Source organism: Mus caroli, chromosome X (assembly GCF_900094665.2).
Source record: "Mus caroli chromosome X, CAROLI_EIJ_v1.1, whole genome shotgun sequence".
Classification (NCBI taxonomy): domain Eukaryota; kingdom Metazoa; phylum Chordata; class Mammalia; order Rodentia; family Muridae; genus Mus; species Mus caroli.
In genome coordinates, this window is record NC_034589.1 from 68760900 (window position 1) to 68775863 (window position 14964).

At 52.6% G+C, this 14964-nt stretch overlaps 1 protein-coding gene across 1 annotated transcript in view; it reads left to right on the forward strand.

Moving 5' to 3' along the window:
- Plxnb3 (plexin B3) overlaps positions 1-14093 on the forward strand; it is a 15183-nt gene extending 1090 nt beyond the window's left edge. Inside the window, exons 2-35 of the mRNA XM_021153321.2 lie at positions 558-1618; positions 1919-2098; positions 2925-3053; positions 3136-3236; positions 4154-4283; positions 4458-4614; positions 4704-4812; positions 4896-5010; positions 5140-5265; positions 5348-5464; positions 5756-5849; positions 5945-6114; positions 6329-6480; positions 7063-7168; positions 7780-7910; positions 8056-8232; positions 8334-8529; positions 8635-8874; positions 8985-9146; positions 9215-9366; positions 9475-9575; positions 9652-9875; positions 10030-10208; positions 10380-10446; positions 10824-11151; positions 11286-11389; positions 11474-11570; positions 11940-12118; positions 12261-12421; positions 12777-12924; positions 13093-13157; positions 13225-13300; positions 13428-13502; positions 13833-14093. Coding sequence (XP_021008980.1) covers positions 563-1618; positions 1919-2098; positions 2925-3053; positions 3136-3236; positions 4154-4283; positions 4458-4614; positions 4704-4812; positions 4896-5010; positions 5140-5265; positions 5348-5464; positions 5756-5849; positions 5945-6114; positions 6329-6480; positions 7063-7168; positions 7780-7910; positions 8056-8232; positions 8334-8529; positions 8635-8874; positions 8985-9146; positions 9215-9366; positions 9475-9575; positions 9652-9875; positions 10030-10208; positions 10380-10446; positions 10824-11151; positions 11286-11389; positions 11474-11570; positions 11940-12118; positions 12261-12421; positions 12777-12924; positions 13093-13157; positions 13225-13300; positions 13428-13502; positions 13833-13937 — 5709 coding nt within the window. The 5' untranslated portion in view covers positions 558-562 and the 3' untranslated portion in view covers positions 13938-14093. The remainder of the gene's footprint in view (positions 1-557; positions 1619-1918; positions 2099-2924; positions 3054-3135; positions 3237-4153; positions 4284-4457; positions 4615-4703; positions 4813-4895; positions 5011-5139; positions 5266-5347; positions 5465-5755; positions 5850-5944; positions 6115-6328; positions 6481-7062; positions 7169-7779; positions 7911-8055; positions 8233-8333; positions 8530-8634; positions 8875-8984; positions 9147-9214; positions 9367-9474; positions 9576-9651; positions 9876-10029; positions 10209-10379; positions 10447-10823; positions 11152-11285; positions 11390-11473; positions 11571-11939; positions 12119-12260; positions 12422-12776; positions 12925-13092; positions 13158-13224; positions 13301-13427; positions 13503-13832) is intronic.
- Positions 14094-14964: the final 871 nt, after the last annotated feature.

The window sequence follows — 14964 nt, forward strand, 5'->3', positions numbered from 1 at the left end:
ACTTTGTAGACCAGGCTGGCCTCGAACTCAGAAATCTGCCTGCCTCTGCCTCCCAAGTGCTGGGATTAAAGGCGTGCGCCACCACGCCCGGCTGATCTGGCTTCTCTTATCATCATGTCTTTTTGTCTAGGTGACAATATCTAGTTGCCCGCAGACATGACTTCCTTTTTCCATTTCCCTCCCTTTTCCTGCCCTTGTCACTCAGAATTCCTCTGTCATGCCTTTATGGCTTCTCAGGATCTGTCCTCTTTCTAGTCTACATGCAAATAAAGCAGAAGATGAAAGAATTCTTTCCTTGTGTGTGTCCTCATCCCCATCCTGTCTCTTTCTCTATCCCTAGGACACTTTCTTTGTCTTTTCTGTCCTCTTCCTGGCTGCCTCCCTCTAAGTCCCCCCACTGTTCCTCTCTTCCTCTCTCTTCCTCCCCTCCTTCCCCTGTCTCTGTAGCCTCTTTTGCCTTCTTCTGCTAATGTCTCTTTCCTAGTTTAGCTCCCATTCTCTCCCTTGCCCACTTCTGCCTGTTGAAGAATGAAGCATTTCCAGCATTCTCCCATCAGGTCTTATGCTGACTGACTTCCTCCAGGCTCCTGTGATGGCTCCCTGGTCTCCCTTCAGCCTCCACCTGCTGCTGCTGTTCCTGCTGCTGCTGCCTTTGACCAGGGTCCATCGCTTCTCTGTACCAAACACCAGCTTCAACCACCTGGTGCTGGCACCAGACCAGGGCAAACTCTACGTGGGTGCAGTGAATCACCTCTTTCAGCTCAGCCCTGAGCTGAAGATGGAGTCTGTGGCTGTCACTGGCCCTGTCATTGACAGTCCTGATTGTGTGCCTTTCCGTGACCTGGCTGAGTGCCCGCAGGCCCAGCTCACTGATAATGCCAACCAGCTCTTGTTGGTGAGCAGCAGGACACAGGAACTGGTGGCTTGTGGGCAAGTGAGGCAGGGTGTATGTGAAAAGCGGCGCCTTGGGGATGTGACTCAAGTGTTGTACCAGGCTGAGGACCCTGGTGATGGGCAGTTTGTGGCTGCCAATACCCTGGGAGTGACCACAGTAGGCCTAGTGGTGCCCTTGCCAGGCCGAGACCTCCTGCTGGTGGCCAGAGGCCTGGCAGGCAAGCTGTCAGCAGGAGTGCCACCCCTAACTGTGCGCCAGCTGGCTGGGCCACAGCCTTTCTCCAGTGAAGGACTGGGAAGACTTGTGGTGGGTGACTTTTCAGACTATAACAATAGCTATGTAGGAGCTTTCTCTGATGCTCATTCTGCCTACTTTGTGTTCCGTCGCCGTGGGGCTCGGGCCCAGACTGAGTATCGCTCCTATGTAGCTCGTGTCTGCCTCAGAGATGTCAACCTTTATTCCTATGTGGAAATGCCACTTACCTGCCGTGGCCAGGGCCTTATCCAGGCTGCCTTCCTTACTCCAGACACCTTGCTAGGTGCATTTTCAGCAGGCACAAGTCAGGCACAGGCAGCCCTGTGTGCCTTTCCCTTAGCTGACCTGGACAGGAGTATGGAACAAGCCAGGAGACTTTGCTATACCACTGGTGGTCAGGGTCCTAGCGGCATGGAAGAAGCCACTGTGGAGTATGGTGTCACGTCCCGTTGCGTCACTTTGCCTCCTGTGAGTGGTGAGAGCCTGGCTCCCAAATTTTGACTGGGGGTTCTATCTTCATTTTCTGTGCCTTGCCCTGCTTTGCCAGCCCTCTCCCTCTGTGACATGGGACAGAGTACTCTTCTGGTTTACCTCTTAGCTGAGTAGATCTATAGGTAGCAGTTGGCTATGTCTCGAAACTCTGATCTGCTCTCAGCCTTTCAATTCCTCCTAATCCCTTTCTCACTGACTGTGGGGTATCCTATGTTCCCAGGGGAGTGCCTACCCACTCCCTCCTGAAAATTGATTCTCTACGCCTTGCCTATCTAGGACTCCCCCGAGTCATACCCCTGTGGTGATGAACACACCCCGAGCCCCATCGCAGGCCGCCAACCCCTGGAGGCCCAGCCTCTGCTGCAACTGGGACAGTCCATCAGTGCAGTGACTGCTCTCCAGACAGATGGGCACACGATAGCCTTCCTGGGAGACACCCAGGGCCAGCTACATAAGGTGAGATCCTGACCAATGGGAATGGTTTTAGATGGCCTTTATACTTTCAAGCTAGGCCTGGTAGCTCTGCTATGTGTGGTCCAGGATACTCCATCTCTCAGCTGTGTTCTACTGTGGGTCAGAAGGCCTCATTGCACCTGGGCATCTGGTAGGACCTACTTCCTGCTCTGATTCCCAAATGAAAACTACCTAGGAACCTCTGCAGGCAGCTGTGCTTTCTCTAACCAATGAGGTTGGTGCTGATGGTGGATGGGGGATGATATGTAGGCAGGCCCAGAGAACCTGATGCACAGAAGTAGCCTGGACCCAGGATTTTCTCTAAGGTAAAACATGCCTTCCAGTAAACGTTTTGTCTTTGTAGCTGCCCACCACATGTGATAGAATGGCTTGTATTCAAGAGTCTTAGCCAGGACTCCTCTGTTGCCCCAGCCTCGTTATTTTCTAGAGAATGGCTTAACCTTGAGGGTACTGAATGGGAGAAAGTGACATGTTTCTACATTAATGGCCTATCAGGAGGGGGTGTCTGGCTCTGGGGTAACAGATTTCTTTCTCAGAGTCTTTATGGAGCCAGGAAAGCATGTGTCTTTTTTTTTTTTTCAAGGCAGGGTTTCTCTGTATAGCCCTGGCTGTCCTGGAACTCACTCTGTAGATTAGGCTGGCTTCGAACTCAGAAATCTGCCTGCCTCTGCCTCCCAAGTGCTGGGATTAAAGGCATGCACCACCACTGCCTGGCAGCATGTGCCTTCAATGGCCAGCATTAAGCCAACAATAGAACTGACCTTGGCTTGGCAGAGTGGTCCAGCTTTATCTTTGTGCCCCTATCTAGGTCTTTCTAAACAGCTCCCATGGCCAGGTATACCATTCCCAGCAAGTGGGGCCCCCAGGCTCAGCCATCAGTCCAGATCTGCTGGTAGACAGCAGTGGAGACCACCTCTATGTCTTGACTGCCCAGCAGGTAAGGCCTGTCTCTGGGGCTGGATGTCTTAGAGGCCCACATCTTTGTAACCACCTTTATCTCTCTCTCACTGCCCATCCAGGTAGACCGGATACTTGTGGCAGCCTGTCCTCAGTTTCTTAACTGCACTACCTGCCTCCAGGCCAGGGACCCACTATGTGGTTGGTGCATCCTTCAGGGAAGGTGAGCATGGGCCCAGACTTGAACCAACAAACACTGGGGAGTCCAAGAAACTGTCCATGGAAGCAGCTGTAGGTGTGCCAAAAGGCCAGCTTGGCTCAGTGTTGCTGAGCTCCTTAATACCATCTCAGATCATTGAATCACTACCTCTTACTCCTGTAGTCTTTGTTTGTTTGTTTGTTTGTTTTGTTTTTTGTTTTTGTTTTTTTCGAGACAGGGTTTCTCTATATTGCCTTGGCTGTCCTGGAACTCACTCTGTAGACCAGGCTGGCTTCAAACTCAGAAATCCACCTGCCTCTGCCTCCCAAGTGCTGGGATTAAAGGCATGCGCCACCATGCCCAGCTACTCCTGTAGTCTTACCTTAAACCAGGCCTCTGATGTCTCCCAGAACCCATGACTTGCTGCTGGTGTTCTTTGGCCCACTCCAACCTGGACTGTCAGCCCAGGACTCATTTATGGAACCCTGAAGTATAGGCTGGGTATATAGCTCAGTTAAGTGGAGTGTTTGCCTAGCATGCACAAAACTCTGGGTTCAACTCCTAGCACATATAAGTTAGAAGCATGCTGCATGGTGCATGCCTGCTGGTGCATAGTTGTAATCCCAGCACTTGGGAGGTAGAGGCAGGAAGACTAGAAATCCAAGGTTACCTTCAGCTATAGTTTCAGGCACACCTGACATACATGAACCCTTGTTGGAAGAGGGGGGATGAGGGAGGAAGGAAGGAAAGGAGGGAGGAACGGAGGGAAAAAGATAGTGTTTTCCTCTTACTTATAATTAAGACTACAACCTGCACCCTGGCCATGAAGCCTTCTGTTCCTTTCATTCCTCCTTACTGTGCTCCAGACAGGTCATCCTCCTAACCTTATGCCAGGAAACCTGAGACTCACAAGGTGACTCAATGGATGCTCTGCTTGGCAGGTGTACTCGGAGAGGCGAGTGTAGACGGGCAGCCCAGCCAAACCACTGGCTGTGGAGCTATGAAGACAACCACTGCCTTTACATCCAGAGCCTGCTACCAGCCCAACACCCCCGTCAGGAACAGGGTCAGGTGAGGCGCTGACACTGCTGGTCTTGCAGCTAGTGAGGCCATTCCCCATGGGAGCATAGTGTTAGCTGTTTCCTGTCCATTTCTGCCCTAGCTGCCTCTTTCCACAGCCCCAGCATGGCACTTACAGCACTCTACTCTAGATCTATTTTCCTGTATCCCCCTCATGTGTCACAGATCATTCTGTCTGTTCCTCGGCTGCCCACCCTGGCCATGGATGAATACTTCCACTGTGCCTTTGGGGACTACAATAGTCTAGTTCAGGTGGAAGAACCCCATGTGGTCTGTACCACCCCTCCTCAAGATCAGATGCCACCTAATCCTCCAGGCTCAGGTGAGTGGACCCTTGAGTAGGGATCCCAGGGTGGAACTGCAGTAGGAAAGAGCTACAAGACCTTCTCTGCCACTACTGTCTTCTTCCAGATCATGTCACCTTGCCCCTGGCCCTGATGTTTGAGGATGTGGTATTGACTGCCACCACATTCTCCTTCTATGACTGCAGTGCTGTTCAGGCCTTGGAAGTGGCTGCCCCGTGAGTTCCTGGGCCTGACTCCTGAGGGGTAAGGGTGGAAATCCCAAATGGCACCCAGCCTGAAAACACCCCTGCCATTTCAGGTGCCGCACTTGTGTGAGCAGCCTGTGGCGGTGCCACTGGTGCCCCCAGAGTAGCCACTGTGTATATGGAGAGCACTGCCCAGAGGGTGAAAAGGCTGTCTACAGTGCCCAGGAGGTGGGTATGACCGACTTACAAGCTCCTTGTACCTGATCAATCCAGAAGGCCACCCCAGCAGGACAGTACCTGAGATACCCAGGAGTAGTCCCATGCAATTTTGAAGAGCTAAGGCTGTCCTTTCCCTAGGTGGACATCCTGGTTCGTGGCCCAGAAGCTTGCCCCCAGATTCAGGGTCTAGCAAGTCCCCAGTTGGTGCCTGTGGGTTGGGAGAGCCATGTGACCCTGCACATTCAGAACCTTCACTATTTCCAAGTGAGTAGTCAGGTGGATGGGGGAATAATGGAAGACTAGACAATGTCCACAAGACTAACATTATGATATCTTTACCTTCTAGGGTCTGCCTGCCTTGTACTACTGCTGGCTAGAGCTGCCTGGAAAACTGCAAAAGCTACCTGCCTCCTTAGAGGAGACATCCAGGGACTCTGGCCTCATTCACTGCCAGGCCCAGCAGGTGAAAAGCTGCTTGGTGTCTTGAGCAGCCCCTATTCACTCAAATGAACACACACACACACACACACACACACAGGGGGAGGGGGGGCGCTCTGCCTAGTTCCTCTTCATCTTTTACCATTAGTTACAAAAGCCCACCCTGTGCCAGGATCAGTGTGCCTGCAGCCTCTGTCCCTCTGTTTAGAGAAACAAAGGACTATCACACCCATTTTAAGGAGGTATTATAGAAGAAGCAGGGGGCAGAGATATCCCAAGTCAGGGATCAAACCTGACCCCTGCCCTCTGCCTGCAGTTCTACCCCTCTATGTCTCAGTGGGAGCTCCCAGTGCCCATCTATGTAACCAGGGGTGAGATCCAGCGGCTGGACAATGCTGGTGATCTTCATGGTAAGCCCCGACCGAGGTGACAAGGCAGATTGGGGAGGCCGGGGGGACGTGCAGCTCATGGGCAGTGGCTCAGCATGCTGCTTCACCTTCCCTAGTGACTCTATATGACTGTGCCATGGGTCACCCTGACTGCAGCCACTGCCAGGCGGCCAATGGGAGCCTGAGCTGTTTGTGGTGTGGTGATGGCCAGCCTGCCTGCCGCTATGGGCCTTTGTGCCCACCAGGTGCTGTGGAACAGCTATGCCCTATACCCAGCATTGATGTGGTGAGACTCTGCCCCTGTAGACTCTAGCTTCCCCACTCCTCAAGGTCCTTGCCTCCACTGTCTGATACTCCCCCATGTCAAACTGCTTGCTTCAGACTCCCAATCCCTAGTAGTTTGGTCTAGACATTTTTAAGTATTTGGCTGACTGGGCACCACCACTGCAGAGTGGGATGTGGGTTTGGAGAATCCTATCTGCTATCCTTCTTTGCTACAGATTGAACCTCTGACTGGTCCCCCAGAAGGTGGCTTGGCCATCACCATCCTGGGTTCCAACCTGGGCCAGGCCTTTAATGATGTGCGAAATGCTGTAACTGTGGCTGGCCAGCCCTGCAACCCTGACCCTTCTCTCTACCGCATCTCTGCTCGGTGAGGCTCCTCAGCAGACTGGGGAGGAAAGGAATGCTATCCAGAGTAGGCCTTCAAAAACTAGTCACCTGCCAGTAGTGGTGCTGCACACGGTAGGATATGCTGAAGGAGGCAGAGGCAGGAGGATCACGAGTTCGAGGTCAGCCTGGGCTACACATTTTAAGGCGGGCATGGTGGTGCAGCCTTTAACCCCAGCACTTGGGAGGCAGAGGCAGGTGGATTTCTGAGTTTGAGGCCAGCCTGGTCTACAGAGTGAATTCCAGGACAGCCAGGGCTACACAGAGAAACCCTGTCTCGAAAAACCAAACCAAAAAAAAAAAAAAGAAAGAAAGAAAGAAAGAAAGAAAAAGAAAAAAAGAAAAGAAAAACCAAACCAAACCAAACCAAGCCAAACAAAACAGAAAAGAAGAAAAAAAGAAAAAGAAAGAAAGAGGAGAGGATTTCAGCCAGGAAATGTGAGGTCCTGGGTCAGAACACAAAAGGGAAAGAGGCAGCAGAGGAGGAACAGGCTCTAGGCAGCCCCTGGCAGGCTGTTCTAGGCTCTCCCGGGGCTTGAGCAGCTACCACACTTTGATTCACTAGAATTGTATGTGTGACATCTCCTGCTCCCAATGGCACTGCTGGGCCAGTCCAAGTGGCCATTAAGAGTCGTCCTCCTGGCATCTCAACCCAGAACTTCACCTACCAGGTCAGTAACTTTCCTAAGGTGGGAAGGAAGAGTACATAAAGATGTCAAAGTGGATCCAGAAGGGAGCAGGAAGCACTGCTGCTGTGTCCAAGAAGGAAGTCACATGATCTCAGTGGAGAGCAGGCTGGGGACAGTGTTGTGATGACAAGGGCACTGTCACTGGCAGCTGTCCAGGAGGCAGACAGGCAGTGCAGAAACAAGAACAGCAGACAGCCTGGGTGAAGAACATACACAACTTGTTGCAATCCTGGTAAGGAATGAGGAGAAAGTAGGGATACCCTCAGATACTAGCCTGAGCTCTGGGCACATCCCAGGGTGAAAGTAGGAGGCAGGGGTGGGTTAGGAAAAGTTCTGCTACAGTGTCCAAGTTGGTGACTGGACCCTAGAACTTAGAGCTTGGGAGGTCCCAGGTAAAAACTGCTCAAGAGGGAGAAGGTGATAGCAAAGAGGTAGACAGGAGGGAAGCTAACCTATGCAAAACTGAAGAAAAGCATGGTCCTTCAGGAAGGAAGATGTAGTCTAGTGAGGCCCCTGACTCAAGAGACTAATGAGTGGGCTGGAGGGTTTTGAGGATGGGCCCTGTGTCTACTCCAGCCTACTCTGTTCCCTAGGACCCTGTCCTGCTGAGCCTGAATCCTCAGTGGGGCCCCCAGGCAGGGGGCACCCAGCTCACCATCCATGGGCAGTATCTCCAGACAGGAGGCAACATCAGTGTCTTTGTGGGTGACCAACCTTGCCCTATGTGAGTATCCAACCCAGCTCAACTATTCCAGGCCTGGCCACTCTCAACTGCATGGCCCTCTTATACAATGGGGCAGTGGATTCAAGGCTTGAAATTCTTAGAGAAGTGGTACCATGCCTATCCCTAGTAACCTCTGCCTCTGCAGCCAGGAGCCTGTGTGTCCTGAAGCCATCATATGCCACACCATGCCCCAGAGAGAGCCAGGAGAAGCAGTGGTCCTCATAGTCTTTGGGCATGTTGAACGCAAACTGCTCACCACCCCTTTTCGATACACAGCCAATCCCCAACTGGTGGAAGCAGAGCCTAGTGTCAGCTTCCGGGGGTGAGTTCTTGGCCAACCCACAGTGAACCACTTGAAAGATCGGGTACTAGTGCTGAACTACCCAAGATCCTTTTAACTCTTTTTACTTCAATTCTGTACAGAGGTGGACGAGTGATTCGAGTCAGGGGTATAGGCTTAGATGTTGTGTGGCAGCCCTTGCTGTCTGTGTGGCTGGAGGATGAGCCCAAAGTAAAGGCCTTGGGGGTTCAGGCCCAGGATGTGAACTCAAGGAGGAGCTGTGGTGCCCCTGCTGCAGATCCCCAGGCTTGTATCCATCTTGAGAGTGGCTTACTACAGGTGAGTCTCCTACCATCTTTAGCAGAGAATGGTGCCATCCACAGGGAGGGGGCAAGGGAGGTCACCAAGACCACTCACTGATCTGTATCCATGCACCCCCACCAGTGTTCCACCCTCTGCTCTGTCAACTCATCGAGCCTCCTCCTGTGCCACAGTCCAGCAGTGCCAGATGGGGCCCTCCCAAAGCGAGTCTTCTTTGCCCTAGACAACATGCAAGTAGACTTTGCCAGTGCTAGTGGGGGCCAGGGATTCCTATACCAGCCTAATCCTCGCCTGGCTCCACTTAGTCATGAAGGGATTACTCACCCCTACCACCTCAAGCCAGGCCATGTCCTAGATGTGGAGGTAAGTGTGCCACCAGCCAGGCACTGCCTGGGCACTCACCATCCTGAGGAGGGTGAGATGGGGTCAGAGGGAGGGGTCCCACAGGCTCAGGCTCCTGCTATGTGTCCCAGGGCGAGGGCCTCAATCTGGGGATCAGCAAGGAGGAGGTGCAGGTGCATATTGGAGATGGAGAGTGCCTGGTGAAGACACTGACGCTTACTCACTTGTACTGTGAGCCACCACCACAAGCTCCTCAGCCCACCAATGGTTCAGGCACCCTGCCGCAGTTTGTGGTGAGTGTGCGCCCCTGGTGGATGGGCTGCGTGCTGCAGGTCCATGCTCAAGAGCCCCTTTTTTCCAGGTGCAGATGGGCAACCTGCGCCTGGCTCTAGGCCCTGTCCAGTACGAAGCAGAGTCCATGATGTCCACCTTTCCTGTGGAGGCCCAGTTGGGCCTGGGCATGGGTGCTGCCGTGCTGATTGCTGCAGTGTTCCTCCTCACCCTCATGTACAGGTGAGGATGTTCCCTCATCAGCACATATGGGCAAATTTCCCATGGCAGGCCCTAGGCCAGTGGCCATCCTGGTCTGGGCCTGTGGCTATGCCTGGCCTCTTGCTCCAGGCACAAGAGCAAGCAGGCCTTGCGAGACTATCAGAAGGTGCTGGTGCAGTTGGAGAATCTGGAGACTGGTGTGGGTGACCAGTGCCGCAAGGAGTTCACAGGTGTGTGGGGACACAGGTGGGAGGACAGGGCATCTACCAGGACTAAACCTACATCTTGATGGGTCCTGGCCTGCAGACTTGATGACTGAGATGACAGACCTCACCAGTGACCTAGAGGCCAGTGGGATTCCCTTCCTGGATTACCGAACATATGCTGAGCGTGCCTTCTTCCCCGGCCATGTTGGCTGCCCACTGCAGCCAGGGCTCGAGTGGCCTGGGGAAGAGAGTCGCAGTGCCACCGTGTGCCAGGGTCTCACACAACTCTCCAATTTGCTCAACAGCAAGCTCTTCCTTCTTACAGTGAGAGCCACATGGATGGTGGGGACAGGCAGGGCAGGGGAGTCTAAGCTGGTAGGGAGGTGGGACTGGGGACTGGCCAGACCCAGGTAGAGACATGCCACTAAAAGAGGGAGGGTGTGGTGCTTTGGAGAATGAATACCAACTCCCTGTCTAGCTCATCCACACCTTAGAGGAGCAGCCAAGCTTCTCCCAGCGGGACCGTTGCCATGTGGCTTCACTACTTTCTCTGGCTCTGCACAGCAAGCTTGAGTATTTGACCGACATCATGAGAACTCTGCTTGGTGACCTAGCGGCCCATTATGTACACAAGAACCCCAAGCTCATGTTACGCAGGTTGGCCTTGACCTGAATGTGGGGGCAGGGGCAGGGGCTTACCTCTGACCCATTGCTAATACAGGTGGTGTGGGATCAGGCCCTGAGGTCAGGAGCCAGGAACTCCAGGAGTGGGCTCAGAGAAGAGCTGAGGACTATCCTCACCAGGGCCTTGGGGCTTCTTCCATACAGGACGGAGACCATGGTAGAGAAGCTGCTCACCAACTGGCTATCTATCTGTCTCTACGCCTTCTTGAAGGTGAGGAGCACTGTCCAGCATTTAGGAGGTTCTGCTTGGTTGTGGTCTCCCTAACTGATACCCAAATTACCCCAGGACCCCTGGCTCAGACTTAGGGTGGGCCATCAAATGAAGGTCATGAGATCTTTTTCTCTGCTCAATGGACCTATGAGAGGTCCAAGACAAGAGAGTGCTGGAAAGGGAAGGCATTGTGCCCCTTCTCCAACTGTTAAGCAGGGACAAAAAGGGCTTGGGGCCCAGGCCAGGGGCCTGTGATAGCTTGCTGGCCTTTGCTCATCCTTGTTAACTACCTCTCTCAGTCCCACCATGTCCTGTACTGGGCCTTGCTGGATCCACTTGTCTTGTGGTCAATGGCTGGCCCATCTTAATGGTTGTAGGAAGTGGCTGGCGAGCCACTGTACATGCTTTTCCGAGCCATCAAGTACCAGGTGGACAAGGGCCCTGTGGACGCTGTGACAGGCAAGGCAAAACGAACTCTGAATGACAGCCACCTGCTACGAGAGGATGTGGAGTTCCAGCCCCTGACTCTGATGGCACTGGTGGGACCAGAGGCTGATGGGGCAGCAGGGAACAGTGGAGTGCATCGAGTGCCAGCCCGGGTGCTTGATACAGACACCATCACTCAAGTCAAGGAGAAGGTGTTGGACCAAATCTACAAGGGAACCCCCTTCTCCCAGAGGCCTTCAGTGCACTCCCTAGATCTTGGTAAGAAAGCCAGCCTTACTTCCTGCTCACTCACCGCTCCTCCCACACTACTCGTTCCACACCTGAATAGCTACTGCTAATGAGGAACTCAGGAAGTAGGCTGTGTGCTTATGGGCTTCTCTGGGTCTCTCCAGAGTGGCGCTCAGGCCTAGCTGGTCACCTAACCCTGTCAGATGAGGACTTGACCTCTGTGACTCAAAACCACTGGAAGAGACTCAACACCCTACAACACTATAAGGTGCTAGTGGGTGGCAACAGGACAAGGTGGATGGGTCAGGGACTGCCTCTAGGATCAATTTGTGATCTCATTCCCCACTTTCAGGTCCCAGATGGAGCAACAGTGGTACTCATTCCTCAGGTGCACAATGGTGGCACTGTTTCCCAGAGTCTGGGCCAGACTGGCTGCCCTTCTGGAGAGAGTAAGTCCTTGGTCCAGACATTTCCATCTGCCAGGAGCCCCAGTACTGCTTGGGGTAGCCCAGGGTTACATCCACTAGAGCCCCAGGCTGGGTCAGCAGAAGTCCTGGCCACTCTATCTGCCTTATCTAGGTTCCACACCCCTCCTTGCCAATGGGGTAGCCAGATCTCCAGACTGAACCAAGATGTGGAAATTCTGGAAACATGGGGTGTTAGGCTGAGCAAGTTCCTGAGCCATCTCTCTCTTGTTCCCTACCTTCTCCCTCCTTGCTCTTTACTCACCTCATCCCAAGAGAAGTGTGGGTTGTGTATCTTTGGTTTCATGTTGAGGAAAGGAGCACAAGACAGAGACCAAGCTTCTATGCTCTTAGACATTCCCATGCTGGAAGATGGTGAGGAAGGTGGAGTTCGGCTCTGGCACCTGGTAAAGGCCACTGAGGAGACAGAAGGGGCCAAAGTGCGGCGCAGCAGCCTCCGAGATCGAGAACGAGAACGGTCACGAGCCAAGGCCATTCCTGAAATCTATCTTACTCGCTTACTTTCAATGAAGGTTGGTGTGACCAAAGTAGTCATGCAATGGATCAGGGTTGTAAAGGAGTTGTGACTGAGCTTGGGAAAGGTATGGTTCTGATGAGGCAGGGGTAGCCCCCTTTACACCTTGCCTTCACATGGTTCTTATAACCTGCCTACAGGGCACCCTGCAGAAGTTTGTGGATGACACCTTCCAGGCCATTCTTAGCATGAATCGGCCTGTGCCTATTGCTGTTAAGTACCTATTTGACTTCCTGGATGAGCTGGCAGAGAAACATGGCATTGAAGATCCAGAGACCCTGCACATTTGGAAGACAAACAGGTACCTTTCCTGTTGATCTCTCTCCTTCCCACTGTATGGGTGGTCTACTGAATTTTAGAGGGACAGAGTCATTATGACAGGGTAGCAGGTCTAGGATAGAAACCCAGACTTTATAGTATCACCCTGAGTTTCTGCTCTCATTCTATAGCCTAGACTAATAATAGGAGGGTCCGGGCTCAGATTACTTGGGCCATGAGGATAGCTTCCTATGGAAAACAAAGCCTGAGTTCACTGATGCCTAGGTCACCAGCTCCAGGACAGACATCCATGTGGAGGAGTGGGGAGCTGGAAAACAAGGGGAAGAGGCCACAATGGCAGATCAGGCCTCATCCCCACACCTGACCTGTGCCTCCAGCCTACTTCTGCGATTCTGGGTGAATGTCTTGAAGAACCCACAGCTCATCTTTGATGTACAAGTGTCAGACAACGAGGATGCCATCTTGGCTGTCATTGCACAGACTTTCATCGATTCCTGCATGGTCTCGGAGCATAAAGTGGGCCGGGTGAGGGCAGAAGCAGCACCCCAGAGGCAAATAGAAGAAAAGTTTGTGGGAAAACCCAGTGCAGAGCCTGGGTGCTGAGAGGGATGGCATCATAGAGGTAGGAGATGGTAGTGTATATGGTTCTGCTACCTCCCTGTTTACACTTCTCACCTCCTCTACTTGGAGTAGGATTCCCCAGTGAACAAACTGCTCTATGCCCGGGAGATCCCTCGCTACAAGCAGATGGTGGAGAAGTAAGTATCAGAGCCTTTGGGGTTGGGGATCAGAGATGTAGGTCCCTAACCCTGCTGACTTCTCCAGGTACTATGCGGACATTCGCCAGAGCTCTCCAGCAAGCTATCAAGAGATGAACTCAGCTCTGGCTGAACTCTCTGGGGTGAGACATGGCCCAAGGGACCCAGTCCTCCACATTTAGGGGGATAGTTACTGGCAGAGCAGAAGTGGAGAGCCTTGGGTCTTAAGGTCTGGGATAAGGGACTCACTGCCCCACATGCTACCCATAGAATTATTCCTCTGCTCCCCACTGCCTGGAGGCTCTTCGAGAACTTTACAACCACATCCACAGGTATTATGACCAGGTGAGGCCAGAACACACTTGAGGGGAGAGGGCAGGCACTTGGAGGAGGTGTATCCAAGACAATGACCCACAGAACCTCCCTGACAGTGTTGGGCGAAATGGTTGGGGGTGGCCCAGATAGAGGGAAAAGGATGGGAGCCATCCTGTGCCGAAAGAGCACAGGTTGGGAAATGGTCTTGGTTTTCACCTAGACCTCCCTGGGCAGGTCTAGAGCAGAACCCCCTACTCTATTGCCCCAGGCCCTTGTTGAGGTGGAAAAAGGACTGATAGACCTCCGTTGATGAGCAGAGGGGTTGGGATTTCAAGCAGGTATACTCTGCTCTCCTGACAGATTATCAGTGCCCTGGAGGAGGACCCTGTGGCCCAGAAGATGCAGCTGGCTTGCCGCCTGCAGCAGGTGGCTGCCTTGGTGGAATACAAAGTGACTGACCTGTGAACTAGGGCCACAGTGATTACCTGAGACCTGCCAACTTATAGAACAGTGAGCAGGATCCACCACCAAAGTGCCGTATGACTCTGACTAAGCAGTGACTGAGGGCGGGGTCAGTAAGGCTATCTAGAGTGCCTACTGCCCCCATCAGCTTGATTCTAATTTATAATGATCCCTACCCTCTTTCCCACTGTATTTATATTTGCTTGCTGGGAAATCACACCTAGAAATAAAGTAGAAACACATCTTTTTAAAAACAATCTCAATCTGCAGCCCCTGACTTTTCCTGCCAAGTGTCAGCTCTCAGTATTACCGGGAGCTGAGGTGAGAGGTATGAGTGGGGATTGAACCATCTGCGTCCCTATGTTCTAGCTCAAGGATGTCACTTCTCCCAATACCAGGGTTTACTACCCAGACATGCCCAAGTTCTGCACAGGGCTTCTCTACAAGCCTTAGTCCAGTGGTCCAATCTGGCACCCGTGGGGAAAGAAGGGATAATTACCCCTTTCATACTTTGCCCTGTCCCTCCTTTCCTGACCCCCCAGGCCCTGAAGGGAACGGTCCTCTCCATCTATGCCTGCCCCACTGTTACCAGTTCTTTCTTATCATAGGACACTGGACAAAGTGTCTCCTACCTTGAGATAAGTACTGCCACTGCCAAGCCCCCTCCACTTTATTCAGAAGTTTCTGGCTAGCCTCCTATCTTCACTTTTGCCCCTTTATTCTCATCTAAAAACAATTAGTCTCGCTCATACTCTCATCTCATTCTGTTTTAATTTTATGTACATGAATGTTTTGCCTGCATGTATGTCTATATACTCCTTGTTGTGTCTGGTGGCCAGGAAGGCCAGAAGAGGGTGTCAATCCTCTGGGAACTGGACTTGTAGACATGTGAGCTGCCACATGGGTCTTGGGAATTGAACTTGGACAATAGCAGCCAGTATTCTTAACCACTGAGCCATCTCCAGGTCTTTTTTTTTTTTTTTTTTTTTATTTTTTTTTTTTTAAGATTGATTATAGTTGGGCGTGGTGG